The sequence below is a fragment of the Corvus brachyrhynchos genome, unplaced genomic scaffold, assembly GCF_000691975.1.
Source record: "Corvus brachyrhynchos isolate BGI_N302 unplaced genomic scaffold, ASM69197v1 scaffold61, whole genome shotgun sequence".
In the NCBI taxonomy this organism is placed as follows: domain Eukaryota; kingdom Metazoa; phylum Chordata; class Aves; order Passeriformes; family Corvidae; genus Corvus; species Corvus brachyrhynchos.
In genome coordinates, this window is record NW_008236478.1 from 5,780,935 (window position 1) to 5,796,880 (window position 15,946).

General features: G+C 36.9%; 1 protein-coding gene across 10 annotated transcripts in view; it reads left to right on the forward strand.

The window, feature by feature from the left end:
• DNTT (DNA nucleotidylexotransferase) overlaps positions 1-15,946 on the forward strand; it is a 162,450-nt gene that overhangs the window by 61,706 nt on the left and 84,798 nt on the right. For 5 of the 10 annotated variants that reach the window (XM_017726074.1, XM_017726071.1, XM_017726075.1 and 2 more), the window contains 3 exons: positions 1,281-1,396; positions 11,138-11,217; positions 14,482-14,656. In XM_017726074.1, the coding sequence (XP_017581563.1) occupies positions 1,346-1,396; positions 11,138-11,217; positions 14,482-14,656 (306 nt within the window). In that variant the 5' untranslated portion in view covers positions 1,281-1,345. Of the gene's footprint in view, positions 1-1,280; positions 1,397-7,771; positions 11,218-14,481; positions 14,657-15,946 lie in introns of those variants that run through there. The other 5 variants (XM_017726069.1, XM_017726079.1, XM_017726080.1 and 2 more) reach the window with 2 other exon arrangements.

Consider the following 15,946-nt stretch of genomic DNA (forward strand, 5'->3'; position numbering starts at 1 on the left):
TGCTGAATACTTGTTTACTTATTTAGTCTTCTGAAAACCTTGGATGAGTCTCTTATTGACACACAAGTTTTTTCTTGCCATCTACTAAAGTTTCAGTTATAATAGCTGAAGCAGAAATAATCCTGGCCTTAAACCAGGAATGAAAATGAAATGATTTCTACTCAGTGTAGAAACCACAGAACTCATTTTGGTCTCTTTTTTTCATGAAGTCTTCAAATAGATTTGTAAATTCATAGGTGTTAGTGGCAGATGACTAACAGTCATTATAGAGTGTGACCTTTTGCATAACAGAAATTGGTTTATGTAGAAAACCCCCTGTTTTATATCCTGTGACTGTGATTGAACTAAAGAATATACTTCATAAAAATATTGTTTTGATAAAGGGTTTCTGATGTTTGAAAATTTGCCACCAATGCATCTGCACAGAAATTGATAAAGGTGAATGGATCACATTTGCCATGTATTTCTGTGAAAACTTGAATTTATTAAGATGGCTGCATACTGCATCATATCAGTCTAAATATATCTAAGTCTGAGTATATCTCATTAGGGCTTGTCCTGACATGTCAAAATATGACTGTTTTAAGACCAAGATCATAGTTAAAGGAATGCCTGCAACTTATTTAAACAAGAGCATGCATTTAAAAAAACCCAAACCATAGTAACCCCCACCCCAAACACTGTTCAGTGCTGTTACCAAAATCTAACAATCATATTATATGAAACGGATTGCTCTGGGATTAATTTTGCTTATGCTTGTATAGGACTCAGTGTTTACAGAACTCAGATAAACCGGTAAATGTCACCAGCAGAATAAGGTGTTCTGTTTTTTTTTTTTTCTTTTTACTTCTCATTGAAAAATGATACTTTAAAATAAAAATAGCCCTAAATTTAAAAATAAAATATGGAATTAGGAGAATAAGTATTTTGAAATTGCTTTCTATTGCCTGGCTTCACATCAAGTGAAACACATTTTTCAGCCTAAGCTGAATATAGGTTATTTTTGGGTAATTGAGACAAGGAGTTTCATTTTTGGTTGAATGAACACTCTTAATCACAGAGAAATACTGTGGTTTCATTTTGTGGACAGCGTTCTGCCTTTTCCAATCAAACAAGTATATCTTTCAACAATTGTTCAGCAAATGAACCAAACCCACTTTCTTTACCTGCTTGCACTTTATGAGATTCTCTGCATTCACTATAAAGCACTTCCCCACATGAACACACTAATTTGCCCGAGAACTATATTTAATTAAGGGCATCATATGATCACTTTACAGGAGGAAGAGAAGAGAGAAGATAGAAAAGAGGAGCAAATCTTGGCTTAAGAGCTCTGCAGAGGAAAATGATTTCTTGTATGACCAAAAACCAAGCCAGGTGGCTCCTTCTGCATCAGGTCTGACTCTGGTCTGTTGGACACTCTTAGCCCAAACACATCTGTTGCCTCCCAACACTTAACACCCTTATACAAGCAGTAAGGTTTCTTTACTGCCACAGAAATTAATTAACCACTAACCTATTGGGTAATGTGGATATATAATCCCAGCAATCCTGACCCCTGATACCTTAACATTGTCCCTATGCCTGAAATTGCTGGCCCTGTAGCACTTTCAGGCCGTGGGATCTTATTGAATGCTTAGCACTAGTGAACTCTGAGCTCTAAAGATTTAACTTGTTCATTAATTTTCAAAAATTTTTCCTTTTAGCTGAAACCCAAGCACAGTTTTCAGACCCTTGCTCGCATCTGTGCTCAATCAATTTTCTCATTTCTAGGCTTAGTCTAAAAGACAGGCAAATGAGCTTTGTTTCCTTTGAACCTAGTGATTATCTTAACCTAATTGTTAATATGGAGATATTGCACCACACAGATGAAAAAGATTGAAAAGCAATGGTCTAAATGGAAGGTGGATAAGTTTGGAGCTTCTAGTCACTTACAAAAATAAAAAGCCTGAAGAGCACCAAGTATGCTGCTTAAGCTTAAATATCTGCCTATTTTGAAATATGAGGGAGGGGAATAGTATTTACTACTTTTCAGGCATATTCAGCATGAATTAGGGTGCAAAGTGATATGTAACTGTTCAGGTGTATCCAGTTTATTTGTAGTACTGAAGCAATCTTGACAAGGTTGAATGTTTTTAATGTATCCATTTTAATAGGTGTTGATTAAATGTGGGAAAGACAGCAACGGGACAGACCTTCAGTCATTGCTGTAATGAAAAAACAGTCTCAAACTTGACAAGAATCTGAGTGATCAGTGTTTTGACGTATTCCTAAAATCTTTCTTGTTTGCTCTGGAGATAATTGAGGAGGCTCTACAGCCTTTCTTAAAAGTAAGTTAAGAAGTGACTGGCTCTGCTATACATGAAGTGACTTCTCAGCTGGATCTTCTAACCTCAGTTTGCTCAGGCTTTGCAAGGGCAAAGTTTTTCAAATTTTCCTGGATGGTTTACAGAGTCAGGTGCAGCAGTCGACTTCTTTTGGCTCAGAAATTTTGGAGAGAGGCTGAGTTGTAAGTTTTGAAGTCAAATGTACAGTATTGTGAGTGATGAGGTAGTAACAAATTGTAACTCCATCTGTTGTGTACTGCATATTTAGTAGTTTTATTTTGCAAGTTTACTTTTCCATTATTTTCCTAATGATTTGACTCAATGAATGTGCTATTCTCCTGTGCCAAGCTGTGTAAAATAGCTTTGAAAACACATTATGAATGCAAATACATAAAGTAGAACTGAGTCTGAAGAAGTATTGCCAGTTGCTACTTCTTTCCTGCTTAGTTCTTTGAAAGAGTTTTCCTCAATTTCTGCCCCTCACCTTTACCTTTCTAGGTTGTACTGCTGCTTGTTTACCCTGGTATTTGTGCTGCATCCTGCTTGTGGGTAGTGCAGCTGTGGAGGTGACATGGGGTGATCCTGTTGTGGTTTGCTGTGAAGCAGAGGGAGCGTGTGTGATGGCTTCGTATCATGCCACAAAGGCTGCCGGGCTTGTGTTTTATTTTCTCATGATTTTGACCAGTGAGCAATGATGAGAATATGTCTAAATGTTTGTTAAAAGTGAAGAATATTACTTCCTCTAATATTTTTTGCCTCAAATGTGAGTTTATTTTTATTCCCTCTCAGAAACATCTACCCTTACAGTATTATTTAGGTAGTTTCTTTAACTTCCCTTTGTCAGTATTCATCAAGAAATATTTGTTTGGTTCCTTTCACCAAGCTGTTTACAACCAGAACAGTAAGGGCGCTTGAAAAGTTGATCTGAATCTTTTTTTTTAGCCATCTAAGCTGAGCATAATTGCCCACAGTTGTGTCCCCTCTTCATCCCCTGTCACATGTGTGTCCCCATCTCACCCTCTCTCCTTGTTTTCAACACTTGTAGAATGTGCAGGAAAGGGTCAAGAAGATATTTAACTCGCATAACCCATATACAAGTGAAATAAGGAGCCAGGAAGCCATTGAGTCTGTATAAAAGGAAAAATATACCGTATATATAATTACTTGTGACAGAGAATTTTCTGAATTTACTGAAGTATGAAAATATACATGGATTTTTCCCTCTGCAGGTTGTGGAATATAGCACATTTTGTACTTTATTAGATCCTACACAAGATAATGGAATGATCAAATTTTCTGTAGATACAAACCCATACTGTTAGCGAAACATAACTTTATCAATGTTAACTGCATGGTTCAGTGGTTATGATACTTAGAGGCACACACACCCCCCTTACAAGTCTTTAATTAAACTTGTGTATACAGTTTCTAGATCATGTCCCATTTTGTTTACATAAAATTTCATTACTCAGAAGAGACATTGGATTGCTTTCCCATACATTAAAAATCATGATTACATCTTATATAATTATTTTAGTAGTTCAGTAGTATTGAGTATCTTCCTCTACAGACTTTTACTTCTTGACATGATTTTGATATACATTCACTTACAGCTGTCAAAGCTGTAGTCTGTGTGTGGTGTTACGGCTTCCTCATTCTTTGAAGGTTTTTGTACAGTTGCTGTGCGCGTTATGTTGAGATACTCAGGTGTTCTGTGTGATGAGCCTGTAGAGCACAGAATGGTGGGTAAGGCCATAAGAGAGAAAAAGCAGTATTTTCCTCAGTGCCTCATGTAAGCAAGTTGGTGGTTTGGCCTAAATATATACAGGAGATTTTCTCCAATTTCTCCTATTTTACTCTTTGCTTTGGACAATGAAATCTTGAGTGGTAGGTTGGTGTCACTTCTCTGGTGCTTGACTCAAGCTTGCAGAAGAGCAGCCCAGAGTACCAGGAAATGAGCTAGCTGGGTTTTGAAAACATGTCTGTACTTAACTTGTCAAAATACTATTTCATGGCTATGTGGTAATTTCGGCATCTGTTGGTACCTGCTCTCCATAACCATTAGCACAGACTCAGGATTCAAGCCTTTCTCTCCTCTGACTTCTCCTGATTTTAAATCTTTGTAAAATAACACTGTTGTGCAGACGAATTTAGCTCCTATTTTGTTTTTCATGTTTGTATGGATGACGTTTTGAATTCTAGTGCATTGTAAACCTCATAATGATCTGCCAACAACCAAAAAAACCTATGATATTGAATTGTGTCCTTAATAACATCACAAAGTGTGAAGTGACTAAAAATAGCACATATTTTTTAGTAAATATTTTGAGTAAGTTGTAACAGAGAAGCATTTGCAAATGTATTTATCTGCTTTATATCCTTCCTGCTGTCATAGTGCATAACATATGATAATAATTAGTTTAGCATGGGAGCAGAAAACCAGAAGGATATAGGAAACCTTATGGGAAGAAAGACATGGAAGCTTTCTTGTGATTTGTCACTTAAATACTGAATTACTGGCTTGATTAAGAGTTATGTGAGAGTACGTCGAGTCTGATTTTTATGTAGAAGATAATTAACTTCCATTTCTTAAAATGGAATCCTCTCTGCAGGAATAAACACAGGAAAGAGGAGTAAAGCTCATAACACAACTACTTCAATTAGGTGCAACTGTACTGTCTTTGAAAAGTATAAAAATGTGTCAAGGCTTGTGATGCAATTTTCTAATAAGCGGGTGTGCATCATAAAATAAAGGCATGAGACTTACACCTATCAGTTAAAGAGTCACAAAGATGACTCTAAAGGCTGCCTTCTCAAAAATGTTCTATGGACAGTGCTTTTTTTAATAAAGATTGACCAACATATGTTCACAGCTAAGTAAACATGCAGTGCTACACTGGGACACGGTTTCTAGGGGCTATTGAAACTTTGAATTGACATAGTAATGTTGAGTTTTCTGCAAGATGAAACAATGGAAGCAAACCTTGAGATAGCCTAGAAAAAGAATTGCTCATAGCTTGGAGAAATAATTTTTTATGTAGTTGGAAATTAACCTTCATTGTAGTTAAAGGTAGAGCCATCAAATCCACACTGCAAAATAAAAAATGTGTAAGTATTTTGTGATACTCCAGGCAGCTGCCAAATTATTAGGTGAAGTCAGTAAGAAATAGAAAGTATGCTTTTTGTGGAAACTGTGTCAAGAGCTGTTTTGGGTTAAAAAAATCCTGCTGCCTGATGTTAAGTTTTCTGCTATGAATTAATTACCCAGTTAGGTTACTTCTGCTGTAATTAGTTCTGCATTAGTGGAACATGGAACCTCAATAAATTAAAAAAGTGAGAATTCTGCTCCATTCCACTCTGCTTTTCAGCTTCCTTCAGTTCAAATTTCAAGGATAAAAAAGAAAAGGCTTCTAATTGATTTTTCCTTCACCTGCAAAATTCACAACACATCATTTGGATGAACATCTGTTTTGTTTTCTCTCTGTAGATAACAAGAAGATATGTCTAATCCTCATCAGCAATTCTTTCAGCTTCTCTGATGCTGGCTCTGGCTTTTTCCTACAGCTAATTTCAGTGGAATGTGCAGAAAGAGCTCTGTCAGGACTCACCGTGCTGTTAGGTGTTACCTGTTGCTTTTGCTCAGTAGCCAAAACCTGAGATAAAATTTATCTTGGTTTGACTTGCATAAATTTTTAGGAAGGGGGCATTTTGTATAATGTTATTTCTAAGTTTTTCTACCCTCTGCAACAGCATTATATGGTGCTTATTCCTTCTCTCTTTTATATTACTTGGTCAGATTATCCCCTCAGCTTGATGGTGTGGGAACTTGCCTGTACTACTCAAAATTGAATGTACAGTTGAAAGATTTCTGTGAATCATGGCAATAGCCTTTTCCCAGTTTTCATTATTTTGGTTTAGGTACATCTATCTTTATTAAATGCATCATGCTTTAGTACCTGTAAGTGTAGAAGGCATAAATCTCACACATACTGCTGTTTGTATGTTCTGTAATGTAAATAGGTCTAGAAATGCTGCAGTGTTGCTGCAAGGTGCATCAGTTTTACCACCTAGCAAGTATTATAACAACTAATTAAAAGAAGATACATGAACAATTTAGATATTTATTTGCAGTTTCCTACTAGAGGAGCAGGAGAGGACATAAATACTCTTTATGGGATAATGAATGATAAGAATTGTTATTATAACACTATTATAATTCTATTATAATTTAACAGTGTTAGTTTCTAGTATTATATGGTTATATAAGAAGTTCCTGAAATGTCCACAGAAACATTATTGAGTTCTTGTTGAGATAAATAATATTTACAGCTGCCTGAATATAGACTGTGCAACCTAGTTTGTGTAGCTCCTCATCTCTGGAAGGTTGCTCAGTATTTCTTAGTTAGTGGAAATGTCTTTAATAGTAGCAGTGAGATAAATGTGACCAGCTAAATAAATGCTGCTCAATATCCAGGCAGATTTACCCTTGTAAACTATGCTTGGAAGAGATGTATAACTGTCAAAGGACCTGCCTGATCATGTATATTGATGGTGTTATGCAGATATGTCTCTGCTTGTTGCTAAAGGTTCACAAGGCTCTCATGAGACTACACTATAAAGGAAATCATTGATGTACCAGCACAAAAATCAAAGAATAGTCCAATAACAATCACAACAAGGAGAAGCAACTACCATACACAGAGTAACTAAAGAGAACAATTGTAAACCTTGTAACTGAACAGAGAGACTGAAGGATGAGTGAAAACCATAGTTTCCAGGGAGTATAGGCATATTGATGTGAGCAGGAAGTAGCTCCTGCTAGGATTTGTCACCAATTATTTTTCCTCAAGCTGTAAGGGAGAACCCTATTGCTCTATTAAATAATTCAGAACTATGACGTTGCTCTTCCCTAGTTTCTTCAGAAAGGGTTTAGAAAAAAAACCCTTTCTAGAATACTGTGTATGCACTAAATTAAACAAGCTGTTAGCTCTTGGGATGATTTGAGAGATGTTGCCAAATAAATTCTTTTTATTCAGATTTTCATCTTTGTGTAGCAAAAAAAAGAAGATAATCAGCTATTTTGACCATATACATCAGAAATATTGTATGTTTGATGACATCTATTACAAAATTTTGTTTCCTCTCTAAGTCTACTTTACTTTATATGCCAAATAGCATCATACAGCCAAGCAAGCACATTCAAAGCATATTATCATTTAATAAGTTTTTTGAAATTCTTGGTCATATGGCTTCTTATGGAGTTTATCATCTTTGACTGGAATAATTAAAGCACCTATACCTCAGAGCTGCCCCCTAAAAATATTCTAGCGGTTCAAAGGATATAAATATCACAGAATCAGTTTGGTTGGAAAATACTTCTGACATGGAGTCCAACCTTTGACTGAACACCACCTTGTCAGGCAGACAGGGCACCAAGTGCCACATCCAGTCTTTCCTTGAACACCTCCAGGGATGGTGACTCCTCCACCTCCCTGTGCACTCATTCCAATGCTTAATCACCGTTTCTGTGAAGAAATTCTTCCTAATGTCTAACCTGAATCTCCCCTGGTGCAGCTTAAGACTATAAAAAGGTAAGTGGTAGAATTCATTTTTAAACCAGGAAAAATGCCTGCGGTATGATTTTTAGACACTGAGAGATTGGTAGAACAGATATAAAAGACAAAGGAAATGCTTAGCAGCCAAGAAAGCCAGATTCAAAGAGAAGAATAGTGATGGGAATATCTAGGTAAAACAAATACGAGAAGCATAAAAAAATTTCCATGAATTGCTTCATTGGAAAATACTGAGTTACTGAGGAAAAATGACTAAATGAAAAAGCTAAGGAAAATTAATCGTTGTGAAACAATTCCACGTGGGATGCTGTTAAGCCTATGTGGAATAAGAAAGCATCTGAACAATCACTTCTCTGATTTTTATTGTTGGTATTTGAGAGGTGCTTTCTCTGAGGGTTAGCAGATTGTGTATTAAAAGCAAATTTCACCATTCTCCTCATGAAAGCTACATGAATGGACAAGTACTAGTTTATAAAATATTTACAATGCAGCTCACATGACAGCAAGGCACTAAAAGACTGACAATAATCAAGAACATGCAGTGAAAGCATGTGTGAATATTGAAATTCAGAGGAGCTGTACTTTCCAGCACTTTTCCTCCCAAAGAACCTCCCTTTGAAGTTGTTCAGTAGCCTGGGCCTCAGGCCTGTATGAGACACTGTTTGAGGAGTTTGGGATGCTGTTGTTGGCACCCACATCACAAGTGATAGAAGACGTTTACTTAAATGGCCATCAGTATTTGTGTCTCATTCTTAATCTCTGCCTTTGGTAGTGTGCAAAACTGATCCACAGCAAGAACATAAAAGTTTGCTCTGGATTTCCTTCAAGGAATGTGAAATACTCTGAACCCCCATGAGACTGTAATGAGATGGAAAATTTCTGCAAGTCTCTGTGGTTTTAGGCCACGAATCATATGTGGTGTCATGACTCAGATAACAGTATGCTTTTCCTTTGTCATAAATAAGAGACATGCTTTTTCTCTGTTTTATTTGCTTTCTCCCTAGTGCATGTTCTACTTTCTGTGGTGCTGTCAAAAATATTGTGATATAATATTGTAGGAGAGAGAGTTATTCACTCATCTGGGATATGGAAATCCTGTTAATTTTAGAAGATACATTTAATAAAATTGCATCATTGGCAGAGAATTTTTCATATTTTACTGCGTTTATTAGAGAAAAATCTCTTTGCATTAGGTTCAAAGCCAGAAATTGATTTCCAAAGGAGCCAAGTGCCTAGGTTGCTTAGATATTTTGAAAATCCCACTTGGTCTCTGTTTGCAGTTTTTTGGCACCTAAATACCCTCGAAAATCTGGCTTAAGAGTTATAACAGTAACACAAAGGAATAATAACTTGTTATTCATGCCAGAAGGATTTTACTGGCACTGAGCATATTGATGTTACACTGGGGAAAATTATATTTACATGTTTTAGAGCCCTGAATTAATTTTAACATAAAATAAAACTTTGTTTAACATATGTAAAGAATCTGTTCTCAAATACCTTATTCCTTGTAGGGATTGAGATAAAGTGTTTTACCAAGCCTAGGACAGCTATAAACAGGGAAGTGACCAGTGTTCAATGGTGGATTAGTAGTCTGGAAAAAAGACATGAAGCAACCAAAACAGATTGCTCAGCCTTAATGCCAGATCCATCACTATTTTTTTTTTTTATTGCTTCCTTGCTGCTATTCTTTTGCTTAAGCTTCTTGAAGTCTGCTTGTTGATTTTCCAGTTCCTATGAAAATATCTCATATAATTTCAAAATAAGCTTGAAATGATTTATTTTGACAATTTTAATGTTATAAATCCAAAAGATGAATAGATATTTTGGCTTCTGGGTTATCCTTAGGCAAAGAAAGAAATGAATGAAGTCTAATCTATATACTGCACTATGTATATATTTTCTTCATGGCCTCAGGAAGACCCCAGAGCTGAAAGCTCTATATTAATTTTTGATGGTTAGTTTCCATTCTGATGAAAACTATTTCTTTATATCTGCAATAATACAGTTGAAGCAGCAAGAGCTATAGGGCTCAGAAAATGTCAGCAGTACTTTTACAATTTAATTTTAAACTCAGGGCCATAATTGCAGGAAACAGGTTTTGACTCATTTTCCTGAAACTCAGGTTGTATATCCATCGGTGATAAAATAACTGAAAATATAATTGACAGATCTGACTTAGGGATTTTTCCACCTTGCTTCCCCTCCTGAATTTGAGCAAGGAGAATTGTAACATATAACATTTCTGATGTGTTGTGAAGGACTGGTAAAATCCAAATTCTCTGCTATGTTAAAAATAAAAATCCAGCTTGACATGGGAATAGGGATATTTACCACTGAAATAGATTTGTGCTGAAGTAGATGCAGATGCTGTAAACCTGGTTGTTTGTGCTCACCTTGCTCTGATGGAAATTCTGGGACATAAGGAACCGGATCCAACATGAGGTTGGCAATGAGCAGCACCCCCTCCTCTAGATGAGGAATGTAAATGGCCTCCATTGTCTCCTCTGTAGCTATTTGAAGGTCACTGGGTGCTTAAAAGCAAAAAGCTTTTTTTATTTATGTTGTTACTTCTGTGACTGCCACAGGTAGCAGTGCACTGCAGGGCCAAAACCAGAGAGCAATATTGGCCATGCATGCCAAAGGTATATTTAAACACATCTCTAATGAGTTCTCTTTTATTTATTTATTTTTATTTTAGTAAATAGGATTTAGTTTAGTGAACTAATGTGCTCTGCAATTTGGAAAAGTAAGATTTGAAAAATATTTGAAAGCAGAAATTAATGGTGGAACTCAGCCATTAAATTAGCTGAGGATCTGGTTGAAAGTTTGAGATGATTTTGCTATGATCAATATTATTTGGATAAAGTCTTTGTAGGCAATGGCTGGTTTTGGGAATAAAAGCATTTTTGCACCTGTCTGGAGTGTTTTTGTTGAAGAAGTCCCAGCTGGTAGGGGGCAAGTGATGTTTCTGCTTGTGTGGCACCTGCTTTTGATTTCAGAGGGGAAGCAAGAAAATTTCTTCAATGGGTGGTGACATTAAATACAGCTGTTGCCTGGCGGAAAGCATGTTACCTCTATATTACCCAAGTGAAAGCAGTTCTACCTTGCATCATGGATAGGTTCAAAGCTCCAGCTGTAATCTCCCAGAGGAAGAGACAGAAAGAGTTGCATTCCCCAAAGCTGTCCTGCAGTTATGAAATAAAATTCAGTAACTTTGTCATTTTTATTATGCAGAGGAAGATGGGGAAGACCAGAAGGATGTTTTTGATGGAACTAGGAAGAAGAAAAGGTTTCAGAGTAGAAAGTGAGCTAAGGTAGGAAAATGTTTATATGTTTTGAAATAACATGTAGTAATGCTGTTTGAAGCATTCTAATTCAATAAAATAGAGTCATACGAGTGACTGTGATTGAAGTTTTTGCCTATGTTTTTGGTGGATATACTTGGCTCTTCCCATTATAAATATGTTTCAGGAGTTCAGTGGGTGTTCCCAGTATGTGGCTTATTTCTATTGTCTTCTGGACAGAGAGCAGGGAAATCACAAACCTTAGCAAAATTTATAATTTTTCACTTTTAAAATGTGTGTTTCTTATTTATCTTAAATATGCCAATTTTCATATGTCTGCATGTGAATTGTGTCTTTAGCTCATCCAAATCAGTCATTGTTTATTTCCTCTTTGAAGTCAGGTTAAGATTAATCTAAATTTAATGGCCAATTTCTAAAATGGAAAAAAGTTAAATATACAGGAATGGAAAATGTGATTGGTTGAGGGGGGCAGTTGTCTACATCATCTCTGGTATTATAGTATTTAATCTTTTTACCCTGGTGTGAGTCTCAAAGTTACTGGCTAATGCCTTGGTACAATCTAGAAGAGCACTGGAGAAAAAAGCTTCGGAGTAAAATACCACAGATGTGGCATTTGAGAGTGAAAATACAGTCCAGCTTCAGATTTGTCTGGTTTTAGTAAGCCAACTCATTCTGAAGGAAGGCTTCCTCCAAAGAGCGCTTTATATAAGTGCTAGTTATGTCATTGTGCAGTTTTCCAAGAGCTGCATCATTACATAGGTTCTCTGAAAAGCTGGAGGAAAGCCAAGTATTGATCATTTCTCTGGATCTGTACAAAGATAGTGTACAGCTAGGTCCTCCCTATAAAAGCTTATTTCCACAGATTTTTTTCAATCCCATCAATTTTGAAAGCCTGAGGAAGAAGGGAGGGTTAAATAATTTGTAAAGCAAGATTCAAGAAGGTATGGAACAGAAGTAGGCAATTAGCATCTGATACAAAACTAATTGAATTTTTGGGGAAAAAAAGAAATGAAGAGTGCTCTTCTGAATCCTACATTTATAATCTGTAGAGGGCTGTGTAAATGCTTGATCTGGGCAGCTTTGACACACAGGTATTTATTGCCAGTATTTCAGACTTTCTGTAAGTTGTATGAGGCAGGTGTTATGTTTAATTTCAGCTTGGTTGCCACTGGATAAAAAAACCTATTTAACTGTTGATTTTTGTCTTTGAAAATGCCAGAGGAAATGCTAAATTTGTTATGTTCTGCGCCAAGAAAACAGCACAGCTGTACAGGTATGAGAGGAAACTGGAACACAGCAGCTAAACTGCTGCTGTGAGCATAGTTATGGCAAAGTTCCCAGATCTGCAGCTTGGTACAAATACATAATATATGAATATTTTATAAGAAGTGAAATAAACCACAGGAAGCAGAAGTTGTTTGTCTCTAACTGATTTTTTTTTTTTTTACTGAAGTATAAAGATGTGACAGTTTAATTAAAGTAGGACCTAGCAGGGTTAAATAATAATAAACCCAACAATATTTCATGGAGATTCATTTAATCTGTGTTTGTAATCTTGTAGAAAAAAATTAATTGGGATTTTTTCTTTTTCATTGGACTCTGCTCTACAAGTTCCACTATATGGAGAGAAAAAAATTGTGCTCTAGCATGACAGTTTTCACAGTTCTGAAGCATAGTCCTTTCAGTACCTTTCTTATATTTCCGAAATGCAGCATGTTTATTGCACTGGAGAGTTATTTGATAAGTTTTCTATGGAGTGATTACAGTATTTGTCATTCTGATTTCATGACTTATTTGGTGATTACTTGTATGAATAAGGATCACAGAGACAGGCCAAGGGATTTTCTTGGTCTTCTGGAAGGTAATTTGCTTTGAAAGGTTGTGCAGTCTGCCTTTAACAGCACATGTTTTGAAGTCCATGCTAACCAGCAATCTCCACCAGTGGTCTCCTCCCTGCTTTGACAGGTTGATGCCTTAACTTCTGCAGGTGTTACAGAAGGGCTGCAGAGCAGTCTGTCAGGTCCATTGGAAATTTGCTGTATACGCACAAGGCTGTCACCAGCATGGGCTACCAGAAAGTCACAGAGACTTTCAAATGGAGGTGCCTGCCATCAAGACAATTTATGTTCCAATTCTAGCTTTATTTGTATAAAAATAGTGTCAAATAGTGACACTGACTGTCTGTGCCTTTCCTGCAAGAAGTTTAGGAATCTGTTACCTGATAGAAATTAATATTGGAATATGTTTTGGAGATACCAAGGTCCTACAAGTTCATGGAAATGAAGAATTCTTTCCTTTCTCTGGTGTTTTTTGTGTGGGTGACAGCCCCCTCGTGGGCTGTATGGGGAGCAGGAACACTCAGAATCACTCAAAATTTCCTACCAAGTCTTTGTTTTTTTAAACTGGCTGAGAAACATCAGCAGGCCAGGTAGAAACTTACAGGTCATCCTAAATATGCATGTAATCTTTTCTTGAAACGTAACTTTTTCCCTGTCCATTATTCTCCTGTGACAGGTGCAGAAGTGTGTCTTTTTAATCATGTGATCCTTTCCAATGTTGTTCTAGTACAACAACCCAAATTTACTGCAATAGTGTTTGTGCTATTGTATTTTTAGGCTATGTACACCATATAATGTATTAAACAACAATTCAAGCTGTAAATTTTGTATTTACTAAACCATCATTTTTGCTAGACTGGCTTAGCAGCAAGGAAGTGGTGTTTAGATGGAGCATGTAGTTAATAAGATTTAATTAATGAACATTTCTCAATGCCATATGAACAGCTTCAAGTAAGTAAAGAAAACTTAGATACCCAGAAAGGTATTACTAGCTGTAAAGTTTTAAATAATTATTGTTAACTGACTTTCTAATGTTGCAAAGTTTTCACTCATTGATGAAGAATATTGGGAAGAGGCTGTCAGGTGTTGTCAAGCAGCTTTTTAATTATGGTACTGCTTGTGTAAGCTAAGTATTTTCAGAATTGCAAAGAATGTGTGTTAGGTTAGTGTCTATGGAAGGTAAGTGATCCTTCGGGAAAGAAAATGCTGCACTTACAGGAGCTGTCAGACTAGAGTCTTCCCTCAAGGCAGAGTCAGTGACTGGAATAGATATATGGTGATATGAAAACTTAAGTGCTTCCCACATCCTAACATACAATATACACTGCAATTTTCAGGAAGTGGATGGTAAGTAAGTATGGAAATAATGGCTCTGTATCTGTGTACAGTTGGATTCAGTGAAAAAAAAGAAAACTTTTTGTGTACTTCTTGACAGTGACTCTGTCACTCATATTGTGGCTGAGAACAACTCTTACCTGGAGGTGCTGGACTGGCTGAAAGGACAGGCTGTGGGTGACAGCTCTAGGTTTGAACTACTGGATATCTCCTGGTTTACAGCCTGCATGGAAGCGGGAAGACCAGTTGATTCAGAACTGAAGTATCATCTTATGGTAAGACAGATCCTGCAGTGCGAATACAGTGATATCCAAAATGAATGGCCGGGATTTTTTTTTTTTTAATCTAAAACAGATATAATTGTGTCATGATATAAATTTTGAATGTAAAAATATTTTCTCTAAAATTTATGAGTAATTCACACATTTTTAATAGATTGAAAGCATATTGTATGCCTTCTCTATCAGTGTCTGGTAGTGCAGAGTTACTGTGTCATCACAGGTTACAAAGTGGTAATGCGGAATCGCAGAGTGGTTTGTGCTGGAAGTGACCTTAGAGATCATCCAGCTTCCACTGCCCTGCCCTGGCCAGGGACACTTTCCACAAGATCACGTTGCTCAAAGCCCCATCCAACCCGGCCTTGAACACTTCCAGGGATGGGGCACGCACAGCTTCTTTGGACAACCTCTTCCAGTGCCTCAACACCCTCACAGAAAAGAATTTCTTCTGTACACCTAATTGAAATTTCTCCTCTGATGGTATAAAGCCAATTCACCTTGTCCTGTGCCCTTGTAACAAGCCTCGCTCTCTTGTAGCCTCTTTAATTACTGGAAGGCTGCTGTTAGGTCTTCCTGGAGCCTTAAGAGGCTGAACAGCCCCAGCTCTCTCTGCAATATCCATCAATGAGGCACTTGTTCCTGTGCTGGTACTTGTGGTATTTGCTTAAATACATCAATATCATGGTAAATATCCCAGTGAGAGCAGTGCATTTCAATGGGCTCTTGATGGAATACTTGGCCTCCTCAAAACAATGCAAAAATATTACAAGTTTTGCTATAGCAGGTTGATCAGCTAACAGCTGGGCCCTGGAAGGACCTATGAAAAGAAGACTGCTTTAGGCTGTGGACATGTGTTTACAGACTTAGCACTATCAAGTAAAATTGTGCTAAGAGAAAAAAAAGTTTTATTATATTCTATTATCTCTCAATGGAAGCTGTAAGCCAGAGGATATTGTAAATGGCAGGCTGATTATTTGATGAATGGTGTTTGACCTTGAAGCAATGGATGATGATGTTTTCCTCTGATCTATATCTGACAAAATTATCTGTTAATTTCTCAGATTGAAGCATAGTGAGAAGCAGTGGTATTCAATACCTCAGCACAGACTGTAAGTGATGGGGTTTTGGTGAGGATGCCCAGCTCATGCCACTGAGCCATGAAATAGGCCCTGCACAGCAGCTGGATGAAGCTGATCCCTCGTTCTGCACCCACCTGAGCCTTGCAGTGGTGGGTTTAATGTGCACCGGCAAAGGAGTTAATTCATATGTCAGGAGAACTACAAGTCT